Genomic DNA, 22,885 nt, shown 5'->3' with positions numbered 1-22,885 from the left:
CGGTTTAAGCCCTCCGGAGCCTTCAGGGACCTTCAGGAGGCTTCACTGAAGGCTCCAGAGGATGAAAAATGACCCTACGGGGGGAAGGGGAGGCTGTTTTCACCCTCCCCAGGCTCTTATAAAGCCTACAGAGCCTGGGGAGGGCAAAAAATGGCTTTAAAAAAGGCTGAACTCAGTGAATGAATGAATGAATGAATGAATGAATGAATGAATGAATGAATGAATGAATGAATGAATGAATGAATGAATGAATGAATGAATGAATATTATCTATCTCGGCTTTTCCCCCCCAAATTTTCCGTACTGTTTTTATCCCTTTAATGTTTTTAGAGGTACACTGCCCAGCAACCCTCTAAGAGACGGATAGGCGATTCTTTTTTTTTAAGTCTTAATTTTTTTAATTAGTTTACAATATGGCATACAGAGAGAACACGAAAGTAAATAGTAGGAAAGTTAGGAGGGGGCAATTTCCAAGTCTGATCAATCAATCCATAAAATAAACGGCAGCTTCAGCGCTTCACAAAGGATGTGTGTGTGTGTGTGTGACAATTTCCTGCGCCCATTTGCATTCTCTTCCCTGTTCCCGGAAGAAGATCAGCCGAGATCTTGCGGCCTGTTGTGCCAAAAAAAAAAAAAACACCCCACGCCCTTTTATTACAGATACATAATTGTCAGTAACTTAGTTTCAGCTCGCTGGTACGTTACAAGGATGTAACCAGACGCCTTAATCATGATTTGCAAATCAAGGGAACTTTCTGTGCTGCGGAGGTTTCGGAGACACAATTCTAGCACCGCCGGGATTCAGAGCAACCAAGATGGTCGTTCTGCAATAAATTAAACCACCACTTTCCCCGCGAAGATCTCTTTCCCTAAGGCAGGGGGTATCCAACTTTGGCGACTGTTAAGATTTGTGGACCTCAACTCCCAGAATTCCCCAGGGAGCATGGCTGGCTGGGGAATTCTGGGAGCTGGAAGTCCCCAGGTCTTAAAGTTACCCAGGCTGGATGCCTCTGTCTTAAGGTCAGGTGAGGTTGGGCCTTCCCTTCCCTTCAATTACTACTAAGAGGGTTATGCATTACGCCGATCCTAGCCTAAGGAGATGAACGTAGTAGCCATGATGCCACAGCCCACAGCTGTCGATTTGGGTCTTCTGGAGATGGTGCACTTTCCACCTGTGGGGTGTTGGATCGTTCCGGAATAACCCGCCTCCCCATCCTTCCAGCTGCTAGAATCGAAGGGGTGGGAAGGATGCGCTGTGCGCGGCAGATGTTAGCCTCCCCGGCCAGCGTTGCACTGCAAGAGAAAAGGGGGGGGGGGGGAATCAAGGGTGGGAAAAAGAAAGAAAAATCAGAATAGCAATAGCACTTAAGACTTATAGACCTAGTTTAGCATGCACAAACCAGCATACAGAGACACTGAATAGTATAAAAATATAGTAGTTTACTATGTAGAAATATAGAAGTATTCAGAGTCTGATTAACAGTCCAAGTCATACACGGTTCAGTAATTCAGTTATCAAAATAGTCAGTCTAACACACAAAGTATAGCTAAACAGTAGCAAACCACAATACCTCAGTATACACCGATCAGCTTCTAACAAAACAGAGAGCTAACAGCCATTCTGGCTCCCTCTTAAAGCTGCTTGAGGTAACAGGCCAATTACATCTCTGAATCATTTAAAGTAACAGTAAAGTAATCATAGCTTATATACATTGCCAAGCCAAGCCTAGGGCTATATCCCTAACATACAGTACTTTTCCAGCCCTCTCTAAGTGGTTTAAAATGTTAGCCTCTTGCCCCCCAACAATCTGGCTCCTCATTTTACCCACCTCGGAAAGATTGAAGGAAGAGTCAACCTTGAGCCTGGTGAGATTCGAACTGCCAAATTGCAGGCAGGCAGAAGTGGCCTGCAGTACTGCACTCTGACCACTGTGCCACCGAAAGAAGCCGAGCTAGAAAACCTGGTATGAAGCCTTATCTATAGTAGAATGGAGAGCCAATTTGGTCTATAGGTTGAAGCCCCAGGCTAGAAAATGGGAGTTCTAGTCCCGCCTTAGGAGTGAAAGACAGCTGGGTGATTTTGGGCCAATTACAAGGAGACAATGAGTTCTAGTCCCGCCTTAGGCACGAAAGGAGGCTGGGTGACTTTGAGCCAATCACAAGAAGACGGTAGGTTCTAGTCCCGCCTTAGGCGATAAAGGAGGCTGGGTGACTTTGGGCCAATCATCAGGAGATGGGGAGTCCTAGTCCCGCCTCAGGCATGAAAGGCAGGTGGGTGAATTTGGGCCTGTTGTTGTGCGGAAGAGAGGAAGGAGGGATGTTGGATATCTTGAGTTATTTAGAATAACAGACGGGATAAAAATCGATCAAACAAGCAACACAGAATTATCCACCCATATTCCCCCCCCCCCCCTCAACAGAAGATGGCCTGGTGTCTTTTGGGTGAAGAAGGTCTGCAGCTCCGAACAGCTTCATCACCAAGCCTTTTGGACGGGATCCAAGGGAGGAAGAGGAGTTCAGCGCCATGTTGCCAAAACCTTCTATTTCCCTGCTGCAGAATCTCCCAATAGCCAGATCCAAAACTTTCTTGGGCATGATATCTTCTGCCTACCCTCTTATTTCATTTATTTATTTTTATTTCTTTAATTTCTTTCATTTTTTTAAAATTTTACCCTTCATTATTTTATTGATTAGTTCATTTTCTTTTTATTTCTTTCCTTTTCTATTTTATTGTAATTTTTGCTTTGTTATATCTTTTTTTTTTTTACTTTCTTATTATTTTACGTTGTTTTACTCGTTTGATTCTTTTATTTTTCGTTCCTTGATTTTATCCATTTTCATTTCATTTCGTTTTTATTTTATTTTAGCTGCATCCCACCTTTTGTTAGTGGCTGTGCTGCACAAACTCCACCACTGCCTTCCTTCATTGTGGTGTTTTTCAGAGGAGCGATCGTTCTCTCTCTCTCTCTGTGTGTTTGGGCTACGGAGGGGGGGGAGAACCGATCGGCTCTCTACACCTTCCTTTCAGGTATCCCAACAGGTGAGCCCAAAAAAACTACAGGCCATTCTCCATCACCTGCAGTTTGCTGACTTTGGAAGAAACCCCCAATTTTTCTGCCTGGGGGGGGGGGGAGAAGCCCTGCGTGACACAAGGAAGATTGAGCGGGGCGCATGCGGGGTGGGTGGGTGGGCTCCTCTCAGGCGTTTGAAGCTTCCGCGGCTACACCTGCATCATTTTGGATTAATTGCTCAGAAACCTTGCTCACGTTGGACGCTTCACCTGATTATAAACAAAACTCTTGCTTGCTTGCCAAATTATTCCGGGCACCGACATCAGTCAGAACTGTAAACGCAACTCTGAGAGGCAGATAAAGAGCTTCTGGGGCACTTTCGGGAGCTGGTTGAGCCCTGCGAGGTAGACCAGAGAAGCAACACTGCAGGTAGCTCATGATTTCACAACCACAACGTCTCACACCCGTCTGTGGTTAAGCATGGCGGTGGTTCGGTGAGCCGCGCCCAATTTTACACCTTTTTTTTTTTGCCGTGAAACAAATCACCACAGTCGTTAAGTGAAGCGCTGGGTCATTGAGCGAATCCGGCTTCCCCCACTGACTTTGCTGAGTGAGGGCCAGCTGGGAAGGTTGCCAGTGGTATTCATGGGACAACACCCCCCCCCCTCCGGGGATGCTGCAATCGTACGAAATCTGTGACTCAAATTTTGATCCTGTGACTTGCAGGGACGCGGCGACAGTTGTAAGGGCGAGGACCGGTCGTTAAGTCACTTTTTTTCAGCAGCGTTGTAAGTTCTATCACTTTATTCCAAGGTTATATTAACAGAATATTAACTAATGTCTTGGTAAGCTAGAAAAAAAATGGGATAGGCAGTATCACACACACACACACCCCAAGATGGATTTGAAACTGGCTGACAGACTATACTCAATAGACCGACCCAGGAAACTATAGACCAGGGGTGTCCAAACTTGGGAACTTTAAGACTTGTGGACTTCAACTCCCAGATTTCCCCAGCCAGCATGGCTGGCTGGGGAATTCTGGGAGTTGAAGTCCACAAGTCTTAAAGTTCCCAAGTTTGGACACCCCTGCTATAGACCAATCAGATCTGCCCACATCTAGGAATGAGTAAAGTAATAACTAGCAGTTCAGCATGGGTTTGTTAAAAACAGATCATGCCAAACCTATCTTATTTCATTCTTCAACAGAGTGGCTAAATTAGTAGACCAGCGAAATACTGTGGACATAATAGACAGACTTCAGCAAGGCATTCGACAAAGTAGACCGCAACCTACTTCTTGGTAAGCTAGAAAAAAAGGTGGGATAGATAGCGTCACCCCCAGATGGATTTGCAACTGGCTGAAAAACCATACTCAACGAGTAGTCCTTAACGGCGCTACGTCCCCATGGAGGAAAGTAAGCAGTGGGATACTACGAGGTTCTGTCTTAGGCCCAGTGCTCTTCAATATCTTCATAAATGACTTAGATGAGGGAGTAGAAGAGGAACTCATCAAATTTGCAAATGATGTTAAGCTGGGAGGAAGAGCCAACACCCCAGAAGAGAAGCTCAGGGTCAAAGGTTTGCCGTGGGGCAGTTGTGTGGAAAGCTGGAAATGAGTGTAAAACATACTCACAGAGAGCAAGACGCTGCAAACTGCTCTAAATGAGGCCGTGTGAGCAAGAGCCCAAAGTTCGGTCACCAGCAGGGCCCCAATTGTGGAATTTCAAATCTGGGTTGTGAAGTCCCCTTTTTGGGGGGGTCTGTCACCACTTCAAACGGTCATTAAAGCAACCGGTCGTAAGTCAAGGACAACCTGTATGTAGTACTGCTGGTCCTCGACCTGAGACCACCATCAAGCCCAACATTTCTGTCGCTAAGTGAGACAGTTGCTAAAGAAGCCTTTGCGCCATTCTACGACCTCTCTTGCCACCACTGCTGAGTGAATGACTGCAGTTGTTCAGTTAGCCACACAGTTGTTAAGTGAATCTTATCCCCTTCTCTCCCTCAGTCTAACTCCTTAGCATCAGAGCGTTTTGAGGGGGAGTAGAATGTCTAAAACTCCCAGCCCACAGGCCGGATGAATCACATGCTGGTCACGCCCATGCCCAAGTGGCAGTTGGAACAGAATTCTTTTCAAGTGGGGAGGGGGAGTAGAACATCTAACTCCTTAGCATCAGAGCATGTTAATAATAATATAAGAAATTCTCCCTTGATTTCACTTGACGAAAGATTGCAAAAGGGGATCGTGTGGCCCTGGGACCCCACGACCGTCATAAATATGAACCAATTGCCAAGTGTCCAAATTCAGATCACTAACCATGGGGATCCTGCAACCATCGTTAAGTGTGAAAAAACATTCATCGTTCGCTTTTTGGAGTGCCATTGTAACTTCGAGGGGTTACTAAACAGGCAGTCATAAGCCGAGGACTACCTGTATACACCTAAGTGTTTTGGGGGAAAGATTCCGAGAAACCTGCTTCCGATGTGTTTTCTTGTGCCAGCTAAGCCGCGTGGAGAAGCGTCCTCCATTTCTCTTCCGTTGTGAGTGTTACAAATGGGGAGTATCGAACGAGCAACTTGAAAATGCCAGGAAAGCTGTGTGAGTACAGATGCCCTAATTGTCTTCCTTTCCCTGCTCCTTCCAGATGGTCGCTGCCAGTTTCCGGCACTCTCGAGACAAAACTCAGTAGTAAAAAGAAACTTTGGCCGACTGCCTCCATGGCCATTATCATCGCGCTCGCTCACTCTGGATGCGCAGAGCCACAAAGGAAGAGAACGAGAGGTGCTCCAGCCAAAACGGCCTTCCTGGACCGGGTCTCGTCCGTCCGAGAGGGACTTAAGAGAGTACATTGGCTGCTGGGCCAACTTGGGAAAGACGGAATAATAAAAAAAGAAAACCACAAGAGGGTTTAATTTAAAAAAGCAGGGCTCGCGACGAGCCAAACGGACGCGCCGTGGCCGCTGCTGGCAATCTTACCCAAGAGCTGCTGGCGGAGAGCCATTTTCTACATCCTCTTCGTGAAAAGATGAGAAGGGAGCAAAAACTCACAAAATGTCGAACAGCGGCTGATTTCAGAGGACGGCTTGGCAAATTATCCATCCAGGGAAAGTGTCAGGTGCAAAGAATCAGGTGCGTTGGTTAGGTTGCGGGGTAGATTTACGGCTAGTCCTCGACTTACGACCCAAAACTACTGAGCCCAAAATTTCAACTACTAAGCAAGACTGTTAAATGAGGTTTTGTGCTCCATTTTACGACCTTCTCCCCACAGTGGCTAAGCGAATCGGTGCTTAACATGGTTGTTAAGTGAATCTGGCCTCCCCCTTGGCTTTGCTTATCTTAAAAGATGATCGCTTGACCCCGGGAGACTGCAACCATCATAAATATGAACCAGTGGCCAAGCCTCCGAATTTTGATCACGCGACTATGGGGATGCTGCAATAGTTGTTAAGTGTGAAAAACGGTCGTAAGTCATTTATTTTCAGGGCCGTTGTAATTTTGAGCGGTCGCTAAACGAATGGTTGTAAGTCGAGGAGTACCTGTACTCGAGCCTACGCACAAGAATCCTGTCCACTTAAGTTCAACACGAAATTGGTGCCCGTTAAGGGTTAACGAAGTCAAGAGGGATTGGATTTGGACCATTTGTGGAAATGCAATGATTCTAAGCCAGTGTTTCTCAAACTTGGCGACTTTAAGTCCTGTGGACTTCAACTCCCAGAATCCCCCAGCCAGCATGCTGGGGAATTCTGGGAGTTGAAGTCCACAGGACTTAAAGTCGCCAAGTTTGAGAAACACTGTTCTAAGCTAATGATGCATTTAACTCCGCCACCAGTTCTGCCTATTTTTCTCCTATAGAAAGTCTTGAGCTTAGACCGGACTTGGACAACCACAGCCCAGCAGTGTTCTGACCCAGCTCCACAAACATGACATAACCCTAACCTTAACCCTAACCCCTCTGAAGTGCACTCAAAAGATTCCTTTATTGGGAATGTCAAAAAGTTTTTCTCGCAGGCTGACAAGTCCATCCAACAGGGAGATGAATAGTTGCCTGCCACACCTATTCATCTCCGCCCCCTGCCTTTGATCCCCAGAACTCAGGTGGGGCTTCTCCAGCAGTGGTGGTTCTTCCGTCCCAAGGACCGGCCCATAGATTTCCACTGCTCTCCTCTCCTCTGCCACATCTATTCATCTCTGCCCCCTGCCTTTGATCCCCAGAGCTAGGGTGGGGCTTCGCTAGTAGCAGTGGCTCTTCCGTCCCAAGGACCGTCCCATAGATTTCCACTGCTCTCCTCTCCTCTGCCTTCTGCGCATCCAAGCGTCAGGCACTGGACCCAGCTGTTCCTCCTCTTCCTCATCAGCCGCCTCCAGGCCTGGGGGCTGTTGACTCTCCATCTGGGGGCTGACGGACGGCCCAGGCTCCGCCTCTGTCTCTCTCTCTCTCTCTGACAGCTCCCTTCCCTCTTCCCCCTCGGAGCTGCAAGGTTGCCGTGATGCTGACCCTGATTCCTACGCATTCTCCTCCTCCTCCTCCTCCAATTCGGCTGCTGAAGGGGCCGGGGACCGACAAGCCACAACAACCAGTGAACGCAGCATCTCAGCATCCAATTCAGGGCTCAGTTTTAGGGATATGACTTTTTTACATATTCTTAGGTGTGTTACGACAAAACATTTTCACTCAAGGTACCTCAAATGGGCTAATTTACAGAAAGCATCCAAAATCCAGGACCCACGACTTCCACGGAGTTAAAATTTGGCTAATTTGACAAGGCATCTGGTGACATCAAAATATCATAAAACAGTGCATGACATATTTTCCCCACCACATCAACAACCCTGGGAAGTGGTGAGACTAGAACTCACTGCCTCCTGGCGACTGGCCCAAAATCACCCAGCCAGTTTTCGCGGCTAAGGCGGGACTAGAACTCCCAGTCTCCCACTTTCTAGCCTGGTGCCTTAACCGCAGGGCCAAACTGGCCAGCATAATGTAATGTAACACAATGGGGGTGAGTTAGGGTTGGTTGGGCGTGGTCATCCCATCGCAATCACAACGAGCCGAGTGCGAAGAAGAGCTCAACGTTTGTGCCCACCTGCCGAGCGTGCTGGACACACTTGAAGTATTCGGCAGCCAAAGCTGAGCAGCTGAGGGTCTCCTTTGGGTTCTGTTGGTAGCACTGGAAGATCTGGTTCTGGAGATCGACACACACGGGGTCAGCCTTGTATCGCCTGGATGAGGAGACAAAAAAAAAGACACACCACACGTCAAAGAATTGTTCTCACTGGTGAAGATATGCGCCTGAAGACTCAGAAGAAGACAATAACAGACTTGGAAAGGGACCTTGGAGGTCTTCTAGTCCAACCCCCTGCTCAAGCGGGAGACCCTGCACCGTTTTAGACAAATGGTTTGATTGTCCATTGCAAACCTTGCAAAATAGGGAAAAATTCGCTTAACATCTGTCTCGCTTAGCAAGAGAAAATTTTGGGCTCAATTGTGGTGCTAAGTCACGGACAACCCGCACTGAGTTTCTTTGGGAAACATCCCCACAATGTTTTGGACCAGGAGTAGGGAACAATGGCCCTTTTAAGACTTGTGGACTTCAACTCCCAGAATTCCTGAGTCAGCCATGAATTCTGGGAGTTGAAGTCCACTGGTTGTCAAGGGGGCCATGCTGGCTCAGGAATTCTGGGGGTTGAAGTCCAAAAGTCATAAATGTTTTCCCTACTTCTGCTTTGGACCAACTTTAGACTTATAGCATCTCAAGATGTGAAATTAATCAGAAACTGGCAGTTACGAATCCTGCAGCTGCTGCGGCCCGCCAAAAATTGGAAAAGGAAGTTGCATGCAAATAATTTCTGGGACTTCATGACTCACGGCTCTCGTGATTCATCTCATCCGACGGAGCTTAACGGGGGCTCCCAGTGCCAACTGCTAACGCAGAGAGAATCACTGTTAAGCAAAGCAATTAAACTTAAATTTGGATTTGACTCCTGCACTCTTCGGATGGGAGATTAAAAGATGAGATGTGTTTAATCCAGGTGTACGTTGGGCTCCTTAAGTGTTTTTTTTTGGGGGGGGAGAATTCAGAGAGAAGGTTGTAATCAGAAAGAGGGGCACTAGATATGGAATGATATCGGGTGGGGAGAGGGTCAACCGTTTAATTCTCATGTGCGTTACTCAAAAATCTGTAGAAGGGAATCTTTTTCCCTTTGAGTTCTGTGGACAGAAGCCCCAGATTTCTTTCTTTTCTTTCTTTCTTTCTTCCTCTCTCCCCCTTCCCTTTCTCTCCCTCTTCCTTCTCCTTTCTTTCCTTCCTTTTCCTCTCTCTTCTTTCTTTTTCTTTCTTCCTTCCTCCCCGTCTCTCCCCTCCCTTTCTTTCCCTCTCTTCTCCTTTCCTTTCCTCTTTTTTTCCTCCCTTCCTCTCTTCCCCCTTCCCTCCCCTCTCCTTCCTTCCTTTTCCTCTCTTTCTTTTTTCCTTCCTCCCCCTCCCCTTTCTCTCCCTCTCTTCTCCTTTGCTTCCTTCCTTTTCCTCTTCTTTCTTTTTCTTCCTTCCTTCCTTCCTCCCCCTTCCCTTTCTCTCCCTCTCCTTTCCTTCCTTCCTTCTTTTTTCCTTCCTCCCCCTTCCCTTTCTCTCCCTCTCCCCTCTCCTTTCCTTCCTTCCTTTTCCTCTTTCTCTCTTTCTTTTCCTCTTTCTTCCTCCCTCCCTCTCTCTTGCTCCCCCTCGCTCCCTTTTCTCTCTCTCTCTGTTTCTTTCTCTCTCACACACACAACCATTTTACAACCATTGCGACATCCCCGGGCCCATGCCATCCAAATTCCGATGCTTGCCAACCGACTCGTATTTATGACGATTGCAAGTTCCCGGGGTCACGTGATCCCCTTTTGCGACCTTCCGACCAGCTACGCCCAGGGGGAAGCCGGATTCACTTAACAACCATGTTGCTCACTTAACAACTGCAGTGATTCGGTGGCAAGAAAGGGGCAAAACTCACTTATAGCAAATGCCTCACTCAGCCACGGGAATTTTGGGCACCATGGTGGTCGTAAGTCGAGGACTATCTGCACTGCTCTTCCTCTCGTTTCACCTCTCAGATAAATTAAAGTGCCCTCAGCCGAAATATGCCATGGCCTTTCTACAGACGTCCTTCCAGCGGCATTTTGCAAAATCCGGCTTGCAAACTGATCCGCGTAAGGTCCTGATATGGGTCGTTATTGAGCCCTTGCCTTCTTTTTTTTGCTTTTAATAAGGCCCCTGTCGATCGAAAACAGATTTCTAATGCGTCTGCCGTGTAATGGGGTGGACGAGAAATTAAATTCTGATTGACCAAGCCATTTCTTTTCCCCGCAATTAAACTCGGACGGCGGCTTTAAAAAATGCAACGGATTGTATTCCTGCCTGCACCGTTTCCACGTTTGGCCAGCGAGACCAAGGCAAACAAATTTTTAAAAATGTGATTTCTTTGGACTTTTTACACATCTAATCTGTATATTAATAGCAATGTCGCTTGGCTGGGAACATGCAACACGTGTCCAAATAATGGTTTTTTTTTTGTTTCTAGTCCAATAAAAGGCCCCTCCAACCCAAAATATCCCCACTAGTCCATTTCTTTAGCTGTTAACTGACTCATATTTATGACGGTTGCTGTTTCTCATAGTCACGCAGTCCCCTTTTGCGACCTTCTGACCAGGAAGGTTCAGGGGGAATCCAGGTTCACTTAATAAGCCAGTTATTAATTTAAGACCTGCAGGGACTCACTTAACAAATGTGGCAAGCAATGTCGTAAAATGAGGCAAAACTCACTTGACAAATTTCTCAGTTTTTCCTTCCTTCTGTCAGGGTCTTTCAACTGGATGGAAAAACCGGGAAGCCTTCAGATTCGGGTTAATGTCGGGGTTCCAAATAGCATCCAAAAGTAAATCAGAGTCCGAGGCAAAGGATTCCTCAAAGTTCCAATTGATGAAGAGATCCATGTTGGCACATCTGGGAAAAGCCGAATCTGAAGGCTTCCCGGTTTCCCCCACCCAGTTGAAAGTTCAAGATCTTGCCCCCCCCCCACACACACCCACAAGTCCATCCCACGGTCCAATCTCCCACTGCCATGCTGGCAGTTCCACCCATCCAGTTCCGGTCAGGTTCAGAAGTACAGAGACAAAGGATGACCTTGGCTTCCTAGAAAGAATTTTGTTATGGCTACGTATCATCTAACTCCATACAATCCCATTTTCCCACAATAGAAAATGCCTAGTAGAATAATAGAAAGTGTAGCAAGCCAAAGATCCAAAAGAAAAGAAGATTTGCAGGTTGCTTCCTCCCTTCCCCTTGTTCATTTCTTCCCTCCCCCCCTCTCTTCCTCCTTCCTTCCATTTCTTCCTCCCTTCCCCTTGTTCATTTCTTCCCTCCCTCCCCCATCCCTTCCTCCTTCCTTCCATTTCTTCCTCCCTTCCCCTTGTTCATTTCTTCCCTCCCTCTCTCTTCCTTCCCTCTCTCTCAATACAAAATTTCTTTAGCTGTTAACTGACTCATACTTATGACACTTGCCATGTCCTGGAGTCACACGGTCCCCTTTTGCGACCTTAGGACCAGCAAAGTCGGATTCACTTAACAACCCTGTGACCAACTTAACAACCGCGTCACTTGACAACCGCGGCAAGGAAAGTCATTAAAATGGGGCAAAGCTCACAACTGTCTCGTATAGCGGCATACATGTGGGACTCCACTGTGGACGTAACTAGAGGACTGCGTGCATTTTTTTTGCCTAGCAGACAATCAAAAGCAACCTGCACACCGTATCTTGGTCTCTCTCCGGCAAAGGGAAGGTGAAAAATAAAATAAAATAAAGTCTACATTTTTGTCTTTTGCCGCTGAAAGACGCTCCTGGGATAATGAAGCTGGAATGTAATGTTGTGTTACCTTAAAGCCATTTGATGCCGAGTGTTAGATCTGATCTTTGGAGGGAAGAAGTGAGATTTCTTTCATTTGAGGATGGAGAGGAGAGGAGAGGTCGCAGATAAAAAGGGAAAGGGGGAAAAACAAAACCTCCGCTCCAAGGATAGTGAAAAAGACGCTGTAAAGATTTTATTAGCCTAGGTTACGGGTGGTTATATTACCCCCAAGTCTATCACGCCGGCAGTGAGTTCCATGCGGCACTTCCTTTAAAAAAAAAAGAGTGGCAATAAAAAAATCGACAGCATGGTAGGGGTCTCGGCTAGAATTTTAGCCGCGCCTACTGTCGTTTATTCCCCGGGATAAAATCTAATCTTGATGAAACGGAGAATTTGTTCCCCCACTGCTGTGGCCGAGTGTACTGGCCCAGCCCCCCAAACACGACAAAACCTCTGAAGTGAACTCAACAATTCCTTTCACTAGGAATGTTGGCAACCCCGGCAAAAAGTTTCTCTCTCAATGCAGGCTAACTATTCCTAACGAGGAATAATTGCCTGCCACATCTATACATCTCCGCCCTCTGCCTTTGATCCCCAGAGCTCGGGTGGGGCTTCACTAGCAGCAGTGGTTCTTCCGTCCCAAGGACCGGCCCATAGATTTCCACTGCTCTCCTCTCCTCTGCCACATCTATTCATCTCTGCCCCCTGCCTTTTATCCCCAGAGCTCGGGTTGGGCTTCGCTAGCAGTGGTGGCTCTTCCGTCCCAAGGACTGGCCCATAGATTTCCACTGCTCTCCTCTCCTCTGCCACATCTATTCATCTCCGCCCCCTGCCTTTTATCTCCAGAGCTCTCTCTCTCTCTCTCTCTCTCTCTCTCTCTCTCTCTCTCTCTCTCTCTCTCCCTATCTCCCTCTCTCTCTCTCTCTGCCAGCTCCATTCCTTCTTCCCCCTCAGAGCTCATAGGATGAACAGTGACTTGCAGTGATGTCCACCGCAAATTCCCCATCTGTTGTTTCTTCTCTTGCCTTCTGGTGCTTCGGAGAATAGGTTGACCCCCCTCTTCTCTGGGGCAGCCCCTCAAATATTGGAACCTCGCTATCATGTCCCCCTTTTCATTCAACTAAACATACCCAGTTCCTGCAATTGTTCATCATACGTTTTAGCCTCCAGCCTCCTAACCATCTTTGTTGCTACCTGTTCAAGAGTTAATTGTTCCTGCAAACTTTCATGGGCTCCAATTTCTGGTCGGAGCTGGATCTGAATATTGTAGCGAGGCAAGAATAAAATCTGTCTTAATCGTACGAATCCCCTCCTTTAAAATAGATATTTGGAGAGAGAAAGAGAGAGCAGCAGGGACTTTGAAGAATCTTCAAAGGAATCTCCATTATCAACAATGAATGAAGTCCAGGTTTTTATAAAATGAAGAGAGTGACTTTTAACAACTGCGAATGGCAATTATTTTTATCATCACAGACTAGTTTTATATCCCAACTTTCATTACGGAGTGTCAGATAACATGCCCGGTGCTGCCTTCTCCAATTTTTTTCCAGGGCACGAGAGTTCAGAGTCAGTTAGAGTCCTAGAATCCAAGGTTTGGAAGGGATCCCTGGAGGCCTTCTAGCCCAACCCCCTGCCCAGGGCAGGTATCTCGTTTTTTAATGCCATTGTAACTTCAAGCAGTGGTTACATGAACTGTTGGAAGTTGAGGACTTGGCTAGCAAATGCTGCCATCCTAAGGTGGAATACTAGAATCCAAGGCTTGGAAGGGACCCCTGGAGGTCTTATAGTCCAACCCCCTGCCCAGTGCAGGTATCATATTTTTCAGTGGCATTGTAACGTTGTACGGTCACTAAATGAACTGTTGGAAGTTGAGGACTTGGCTTGCAAATGATGCCATCAAGAGCTCAGTCAGGCGGAATCCTAGAATCCAAGATTTAGAAGGGACCCTGAAGGTCTTCTAGTCCAACCCTGTGCCCAGGGCAGGTATCCCATTTTCGGGGGGGGGGGGGAACAGGGGCAAAGTTCAGCCATAACGTACGTGAGTTCAGATCTGATTCTGCTGGGGTATTGCCGAAATGTTGTTCCTAATAAATGACTGGATTTCTTTTGAAACTCGGCTTGAGGCTCATGAATTAATAATTGCACCTTTTGGAAACCTGACACTTGGCTTGCAAATGCTGCCATCCTAAGAGCTCTGTCAGGCAGAATCCTAGAATCCAAGGTTCGGAAGGGACCCCTGGAGGTCTTCTAGTCCAACCACCCCAGCGTAGACATCCTGAGACCCTCTCAGACCAACGGGAGGTGGTCCAACTATTGGTAAGCTAGGAGGAAAGAGATTAGCCTTGTTCCAATCCAGGCAGGAGATTTGGATAGTAAGCCGTGGCTATGCTACCTTTGAAAAATCCTTGGCGAGCAGTTACTGTTCTGATTTTTTTAAATTAAAAAAATAAAATAAAAATAAAAAATGAAATCCAAGGATGCAACAATGCGATTTTAATTGGGCTCTTTCCACAAAAGCCGGGACGCGATGCCTGAGATTCTCTGCTTTTACTAACAAACGGTTAAAGACGGTGAAGTCGTGAGCCTTTTGCTCCCCGGAGATAAAGTCGGTAGAAGAATTTCCAAGAGGTTTCATTATTTATTTATTTTATACGGTTGCCCTCCTGGCCCTTCAGCTGGAAAAAAAAGAGAGGTTTCCTTTTGGTTCCTTTCTTTTTTCTCCCCCTTCCTCAGTCTGATTTTAATTTTTTAAAATTATCGAACATGTATTTTTCTTTCTTCTTCTGATATTTAGCTTTTTTTTTTTTAACCTTCTCTGTCTCCCTTTCTTTCTCTTTGGCAGGCAAATGCAAATTATTCCTGCCAACAGAGCTTCAATAAGGAGCTGTGTTTGCAAATGGTAGTAGAAATTCCAATTTTTTTTTTTTTGAGGTTCTGGGAACCTTTCATGAGATCAAGAATCCCTTCTCTGGCAGGTGTATGGAGGGAAGTCAGGTCAAAAAAGTCAAAATGCCAGCCAGGGTCACGTAATCAAAGGCCTCACACGCCCCACCCCACCCCCCAAAAAATCATGTCTCCTATACTGTGTCTGATTCTTGGAGATTGTCTCGATACGTCCCTGCAGCTTTCTTGGCAAAGTCCACCCCACCCCCCCAAAGTGGCTTACCATTGCCTCCTTCCTAGGGCTAAGAGAAAGTGGCTGGCACAAGCCCACCGAGATCTAGAATTCACAATTGCCTGGTCTCTACCATGGAGCCTTAAAACACTGTCCCAAACTGGCGCTTGCAAACAGCCTGAGCGACCACTACTATATAGGCAGCGTTTGACTTACAACTGGGAGCAGAATTTTCATCACTAAGGAAGGTCGTTTGGAGAGCGACACCAAATTTTTAAAGAGAGGAGGAGGAGGAGGAGGAGGAGGAGGAGGAGGAGGAGGAAGGAAGGAAGGAAGGAAGGAAGGAAGGAAGGAAGGAAGGAAGGAAGGAAGGAAGGAAGGAAGGTGATGGAGGATGATGACAATGGGGTCCTTGAAGTGCTCCAAACTTGCTTGTTGTCTTGCAGACGTTTCATGACCCAGCTAGATAACATCATCAGTGCCAGAAGGCAATGTGGTTTAAGAAGTGGAGGAGGAAGAGGGAAAAAAAGGAGGAAGCAAAAGAAAGGGGGAAGAAGGAAGGAGAAGGAATGAAAAGAGAGGATGAGGAGGACTGTGGAGTCCTTGATGCTTTCTGAGCTTTGGTTGTTTTCTTGGATACCTTTCATGACCCATCTAGGTAACATCATCAGTGTCTACCAGGCAGTAGGATTGGCTCTCTCTTTACTGTAAATACAAACAGCTTTCCTTTTCAGTGGGAATATTTTTGGTGGCTCCTTGATTAGACTGTTGTTTACTGTTGATTTGTTTATTTGTGTTGGTCATTTACTTCTTGATTATTGGTCTAGTGCATGGGTGTCCAAACTTGGCAACTTTAAGACTTGTGGACTTCAACTCCCAGAATTCCCCAGCCAGCAGCTGGCTGGGGAATTCTGGGAGTTGAAGTCCACAAGTCTTAAAGTTGCCAAGTTTGGACACCCCTGGTCTAGTGTAAATCTCCCATCATTTAGGTGTTGATTACTGGCGAGGAGGGACCCGGTTGCTCAGTGGCTAAGACATTGAGCTTGTCGATCAGAAAGGTCGGCAGTTTGGGAGTTCGAACCCCGAGCACTGCCTACAGGGCTGGATTTTCCTATAGGCTAACTAGGCTTCAGCCTAGGGCCTCAAGATCAAGAGGGGCCTTTTATTTTTATTTATCAGTGCCACATTTTTTATAAAGGTTAGTACCAATTACAACATTTCATTTAATATATTGATATATATCACAGTAATGATGTATTTTATTATCTCTCATGTAATTTACAAACTTAAACATGGGAGGTGAAAGGGCCCCATAAGTGGAATAGCCTAGGGCCTCTTTTCATCTAAATCCAGCCCTGGCTGCATAACGGAGTGAGCTCCCTTGTCCCAGCTTCTGCCAACCTAGCAGTTCGAAAGCACGTAAAACATGCAAGTAGAGAAATAGGAACCACCTTTGGAGGGAAGGAAACAGCGTTTCGTGCGCCTTCAGCATTGAGTCATGCTGGCCCCATGACCACGGAGACATCTTCGGACAGAGCTGGCTCTTCGGCTTTGAAACGGAGATGAGCACCGCCCCCTAGAGGCATGGAATGACTAGCACACACCTGCGAGGGAAACCTGTATCTTACTGGTGAGGAGATATTTAGGTCTATTTCTCTCCTTTTTGGCATCTTGATTATCTCTTTGCAACGGTGTGTCTATTTTTTGAATTGGCAGGCGGGGGAGCACGTCTTCCTTCCGTTTCCATGATCCTGGCGCGGTTCGGAAAAGAATAACTTTGCAAGACCGCAATTGAGGGATTCTGTTCTGTTCCAGTAACTGGAGCTTTTTCCCAGCCTGGAGAAGGGCTGACAAGACTCCGCCGGCTAGGAGCATCGGACAACTGACAGGCCGAACGGCGGAATCGTAACGCGGGATTCGCTTCCAAGCAGAAGCATCAAGACCTCATGAGCCTTTGATGGAAGGGTGACTCCCCCACGCTTGACGGATCATTGATCCCATCCGTGGCAATAAGGCAAACATACTGTTATGGTGCGTGTGCCTGCATATTAACTCGGGGCAACTGAATGGGTTGCGTTGCCCGCTGTAAGAGGCCTGAAATGCGTTATCGATCCCTGGAGGAGTTTAAAAAAAAAGAAGCGATTCAGGATGCTTACAAGGAGAATCTTTAAGGTGGAAAAAAAAGAAAAGTTTAATCAAAGTTTGCAGGAATGGTTTAAAAAGGGAGACACACCAGTGGGGGTGGATGGGATTTGAACAACAGCCCAAGGTTAAGTGGAAAAGTTGGGGAAGGGACACCTATCTATCTATCTATCTATCTATCTATCTATCTATCTATCTATCTATCTATCTATCTATCTATCTATCATCTATCTATCTACTTATCTATCTATCTATCGTCTGTCTGTCTGTCTATCTATCATCTATCTATCTATCTATCTATCTATCTATCTATCTATCTATCTATCTATCATCTATCTATCTATCTATCTATCTATCTATCTATCTATCTATCTATCTAAAGTTTTTTATTTTTTCATTTTCATAAGATAAAAATCACATGTATACTATTACATACCCAACATCGGATTGTATCATTAAATGTTTACATCAATTCGTCTTCCCATCAACTCCCCAAAACAATTATTGGCTCTTCTGCTCTCCATACACCATATTTGTACCCTTATCCATCACTTTCCTCTCCCTCTCTCCTCCCCCTTGGGGGAGGCACCCTTATGCCTGTGTGCAGCCTCTCACAATCTCACCACAATAGTGTTGCTGACAAATAGCATTAGCCCTTAGAGTTATACACCGCTTCAGAGTGCTTTTACAGCCCTTTCTAAGCAGTTTACAGAGTCAGCCTATTGCACCCCAACAATTTGGGTCCTCGTGTTGCCGACCTCGGAAGGACGGGAGGCTGAGTCAACCTTGATCCAGTCAGGATTGAACTGTTGGCAGTGGGCAGAATTTGCCTGCGATACTTCACTCTAACCACTGCACTACCACAGTACACAACTCCGATTTTTTCTGTGCTGTTGTAACTTCAGACATTGTACGCCTGTCTGTGTTGGGATATGTATGAGCCTGTTCCAAAACACACAGACAGACGTTCAAAGGTACTTGGCAATTTTGTCAACCGAGGGTCTGAATGGATAATTAAAACCACCATGAAATACTTAAAATATCTGTTTAATATGCACGCCCAACTGCTTACTAAAACTGCCATTTCTGGTACCTAACAGACTTGTGTTTCCAACAAACGAGCAAGGGAAAAAATAAATTCCAGTGAAAAGAATAGCATTTACAGGCTCCAAAAGGATTCAGCTGGCTGGCTTATCTGTCTGTCTGTCTACCTTTCCTTCCTTCCATCCATCCATCCAAGAATCAATCTGTCTGTCTGTCTGTCTGTCGTCTGTCTGTCTGTCTGTCTATCTATCTATCTATCTATCTATCTATCTATCTATCTATCTATCTATCTACCTACCTACCTACCTACCTACCTACCTACCATCTATCTATCTAGCTATCCATCCCTATCCATCCATCATCCATTGACCCACTACATCCATCCATCCTAGAATCTATCTATCTATCATCTATCTATCTATCTATCTATCTATCTATCTATCTATCTATCTATCTATCTATCATCTATCTATCTATCTATCTATCTATCTATCTATCTATCTATCTATCCCTATTCATCCATCATCCATTGACCCACTCCATCCATCCAAGAGTCAATCAATCAATCAATCTATCTATCCCTATCCATCCATCATCCATTGACCCACTCCATCCATCCATCCATCCATCCTAGAATCAATCAATCAATCAATCAATCAATCAATCAATCTGTCTATATATTTATCTTTACCGATCCAACATCCATTGACCCACTCCATCCATCCATCCATCCATCCATCCATCCATCCATCCATCCATCCATCCACCTATCTAATCTATATCTATCTATCCTTCCAGTCTCCAATGCTCCCCACAACAACAACCCTGTAAGGTTGGGCTGGGTTGAGTGAGAGGACTGGCCCAAAGTCCCCCCAGATGGCCTAAAGCGGGACTAGAACTCACCATATCCTGGTTTCTCGCCTGATGCCTTAAAACCACTAGGCCAGTCTGCCTCTCTAGCTGCCTGCCCCACCCTGCAACCCTGCCTCCCTTTTCGTGCCAAGCGAAAGGTGTGCTAAGAATCCTGCAGAACAGCTCTGGTTACGAGAGGGGAGGGGAGGGGAGAGGGGGGGGAAGGAAACAGATGCTTGCAGAGCTCATTAATCCCCCACAACGGAGACCCACAAGATTGACTGCAGCTTTTAGCCTCCCAGCCTGTTGCCAAAACGTAATTGAGCAAGGGGGCGACTTGCGCTAATGCAAATTCCCCGCAAACCATCTTCAGCCGTGAAAACCGGAGGCCTCTCAAGCTTTGAAGAGATGCTGGGAGCCAGGAGCATCTCTGGGCACGATCCCCCTGCCAGAGGGTGTGAGACCATCCAGAGGTTGAATGGAAGCAAGAAGGGCCCTTAATATAAAGCCTTGGTAAGGCCACACTTGGAATACGGCATCCAGTTTTGGTCGCCACGATGTAGAAAAGATGTGGAGACTCTAGAAAGAGTGCAGAGAAGAGCAACAAAGAGGATTAGGGGACTGGAGGCTAAAACACATGAAGAACAGTTGCAGGAACTGGGTATGTTTAGCTTAAGAGAAAGAAGGACTAGGGGAGACAGGATAGCAGTGTTCCAATATCTCAGGGGTTGCCACAAAGAAGAGGGAGTCAAACTATTCTCCAAAGCACCTGAGGGTAGAACAAGAAGCAATGGGTGGAAACTAATCAAGGAGAGAAGCAACTTAGAACTGAGGAGAAACTTCCTGACAGTTAGAACAATTAATCAGTGGAACAGAAATTGCCTCCAGAAGTTGTGAATGCCCCAACACTGGAAATCTTTAAGAAGATGTTGGATAATTATTCGTCTGAAATGCTATAGGATTTACTGCCTAAGCAGGGGGTTGGACTAGAAGATCTCCAATTTGGCAGTTCAAATCTCACCAGGCTCAAGCTTCACTCAGCCTTCTGTCCTTCCAAGGTCGGTGAAATGAGGACCCAGATTGTTGGGGACAAGAGGCTGACTCTGTAAACCATTTAGGGCTGCGGTATGTAAGTCTAAGTGCTCTTGCTAAATGCTAAGTAAGTAAGTAAGTAAGTAAGTAAGGAAGGAAGGAAGGAAGAGTAGTAGTGGCGCAGTGGTTAGAGTGCAGTACTGCAGGCTACTTCTGCTGCCTGCCGGCTGCCTGCAACTTGACAGTTCAGATCTCACCAGCTGAAGGTTGACTCAACCTTCCATCCTTCCAAAGTGGGTCAAATGAGGACCCAGATTGTTGGGGGCAAGAGGCTGACTCTGTAAACCGCTTAGCGGGGGCTGTGAAGCACTGCAAAGCGGTATATAAGTCTAAGGGCTATTTCCATTGCTATCTATCATTTATCTGTGGTGGCCCGGTGGTTAGAGAGCAATATTGCAGACAAACTCCACCCACTGTCAGCAGTTCGATCCTGGCCGGCTCAAGATTGACTCAGTGGGTCAAATGAGGACCCAGATTGTCGGGAGCGAAAGGCTGACTCTGTAAACTGCTTAGAGAGGGCTGTAAAAGTACTGCGAAGCGGTATATAAGTCTTAAGTGCTATTGCTATGTTCCACTGAAAATAAACGCTTGCTGTAAAAACAGGAAGAGAAAGATAATGTTGCAGGATAAATGTATGCTAATTTTCCGTATGTGTGTGCGCGCGCCGCGCAAAGAAACGGGTGGGGAATCGGCCTCTCTGCCTCTTTCAAGCATTTCCCCGAGATCGACGCGGAAGGACCGTCGCTGCAGACGGCAGCTTTTCCCGTCCTGATGAATCCGTTCCTTCAAGCCTTATTATTATTTTTTTCCCGGTCGAATGTTAACTATGTTGGCAGAAGCTCCCACATGGAACCAAAGTAGCCCGGAGCTCAAAACAGTTTGTTCAAATGTTAACCGTGCGCCGGCTTGTGGGAAATGAGTCTCGATGCCTCCCATGAGCTCTCTCAAGTCCTCCTAACAAAACCAAAAAACCCGAGGAAGCAGGCTCTATTCGGATGCAGAAATCGGCAGATGGGATGCTTGCTGGACATCTTCTGAAATCCATCTCCCCAGAGGTCCATCAAATAACAGGAGAATGGAATTGGAAGGGACTTCTTTCTTTCTTTCTTTCTTTCTTTCTTTCTTTCTTTCTTTCTTTCTTTCTTTCTTCTTTCTTTCTTTCTTTCCTTTCTCTCTCTCTCTCGCCCTCCCTCTTCTTTCTTTCTTTTAATGGAAGAAATCTTCCATTTTGGAATAATGAAATTTGTGCCTTGCTGGGATTGCCACAACGGGAGCATCATGTGAAGTATCTGAGAATAACAGAGCTGGAAGGGACCTCGGAGGTCTTCTAGTCCAACCCCCTGCTCAGGCAGGAAACCATATACTACCGTATTTCACACAAATGATTGTCCAATCTCTTGTGAAAACCTCCAGTGATGGAGCACTCACAGCTTCTGGAGGCAAGCAGTTCCACTGGTTAATTATTCTCATTCTCAGGAAATTTCTCCTTAATTCTAGGTTGCTTCCCTCCTTGATTAATTTCCATCCATTGCTCCTTCTCCTGGTGCTTTGGAAAATACACCCCTCTCTTCTTTGTGTCAACCCCTCAAATATTGGAAGACTGCTATCATGTCTCCCCTAGTCCTTCTTTTCATTAAACTAGACATACCCAGTTCCTGCAACCGTTCTTCATATGTTTTATCCTCCAGTCCCCTAATCCTCTTTGTTGCTCTTCTCTGCACTCTTTCTAGAGTCTCCACATCTTTTCTACATCGTGGCGACCAAAACTGGATGCAGTATTCCAAGTGTGGCCTTACCAAGGCCTTATAAAGTGGTATTAACCCTTCACATGATCTTGATTCTCTCCCTCTGTTGATGCAGCCTAGGACTGTGTTGGCTTTTTTGGCAGCTGCAACACAATGACAGACAGTTTAGTTTAGTTTACTTAACTTTATTGTCATTGCACATGGTACAACAAAATTAAGTGCCGTCTTCAGTGTACATTATAACTATAAAAATAAAAACGCAAACATACGTCCTTTACTTTCTATATAATTGAAATTGACCACCCAATATTGCACTATACTGTAGAATTCCATATAGTTACTGCCCTGGGATAGAAGCTGTTTTTCAGCCTATTTGTCCTTGCTTTTTATTATCCTGTACCGTCTGCCAGATGGTAATAGTTCAAAAAAAAAGTGCCCAGGATGGGATGGATCTTTGAGAATGTTTTGAACTTTCTTAAGGCAGCGGGAGCTATAACGCTCTTCCAAAGAGGGGAGGGGGCAACCCATGATCCTCTGGGCAATGATGTTGACCCTCTGGAGCAGACAGAAAGATGAGCGAGACAGGAACGACACAAGCCCTGTCCGTCAATATGGTGACTTCAGGTTGCCTTGTGAAGCCGATTGATTTCAGCCAACGATTCCTTTACGCAACATGTCAATCAATGCTCTGAGCTCATTCTCCCAAGGTATGTTGACGTTCACCAGGTTAGATGCCTTCAGAAGGGAATTAAGCAAATGGGCGATTAATATTTTAGTGGACATTAGTCACGGAAGGGCGGGGGGCGGTAACTGTTCATTTCCTCATACCGTACCATCCTCTGATCTTTCCCAGACTTCTGGACTGGCTCGCCAAGGTCCTCCGTTGGGGTCAGCGGCCAAAGAGCCGGTAGGTCCATCAACGGCTCACTCAAGTCCGTTTGGCTTGAAATGAAATTACTAACATCATCGACATTAAATGGAGCCTGCCTCAGATGCTGAAATACAT

At 46.2% G+C, this 22,885-nt stretch overlaps 1 protein-coding gene across 2 annotated transcripts in view; it reads right to left on the bottom strand.

Moving 5' to 3' along the window:
* Positions 1–371: 371 nt before the first annotated feature.
* Positions 372–22,885, bottom strand: part of CHCHD3 (coiled-coil-helix-coiled-coil-helix domain containing 3) — a 184,996-nt gene continuing 162,482 nt past the window's right edge. For both annotated transcript variants that reach the window (XM_081957632.1, XM_081957633.1), the window contains exons 7-8: positions 8,099–8,234; positions 372–1,293 (exon numbers count right to left, since the gene is read on the bottom strand). In XM_081957632.1, the coding sequence (XP_081813758.1) occupies positions 1,270–1,293; positions 8,099–8,234 (160 nt within the window). In that variant the 3' untranslated portion in view covers positions 372–1,269. The remainder of the gene's footprint in view (positions 1,294–8,098; positions 8,235–22,885) is intronic.

Source organism: Natrix helvetica (genome assembly GCF_964273705.1).
Source record: "Natrix helvetica genome assembly, chromosome: 6".
In the NCBI taxonomy this organism is placed as follows: domain Eukaryota; kingdom Metazoa; phylum Chordata; class Lepidosauria; order Squamata; family Natricidae; genus Natrix; species Natrix helvetica.
Note: the sequence above shows the minus strand (reverse complement) of the source record. Positions and strands in the feature narration are given on the sequence as shown.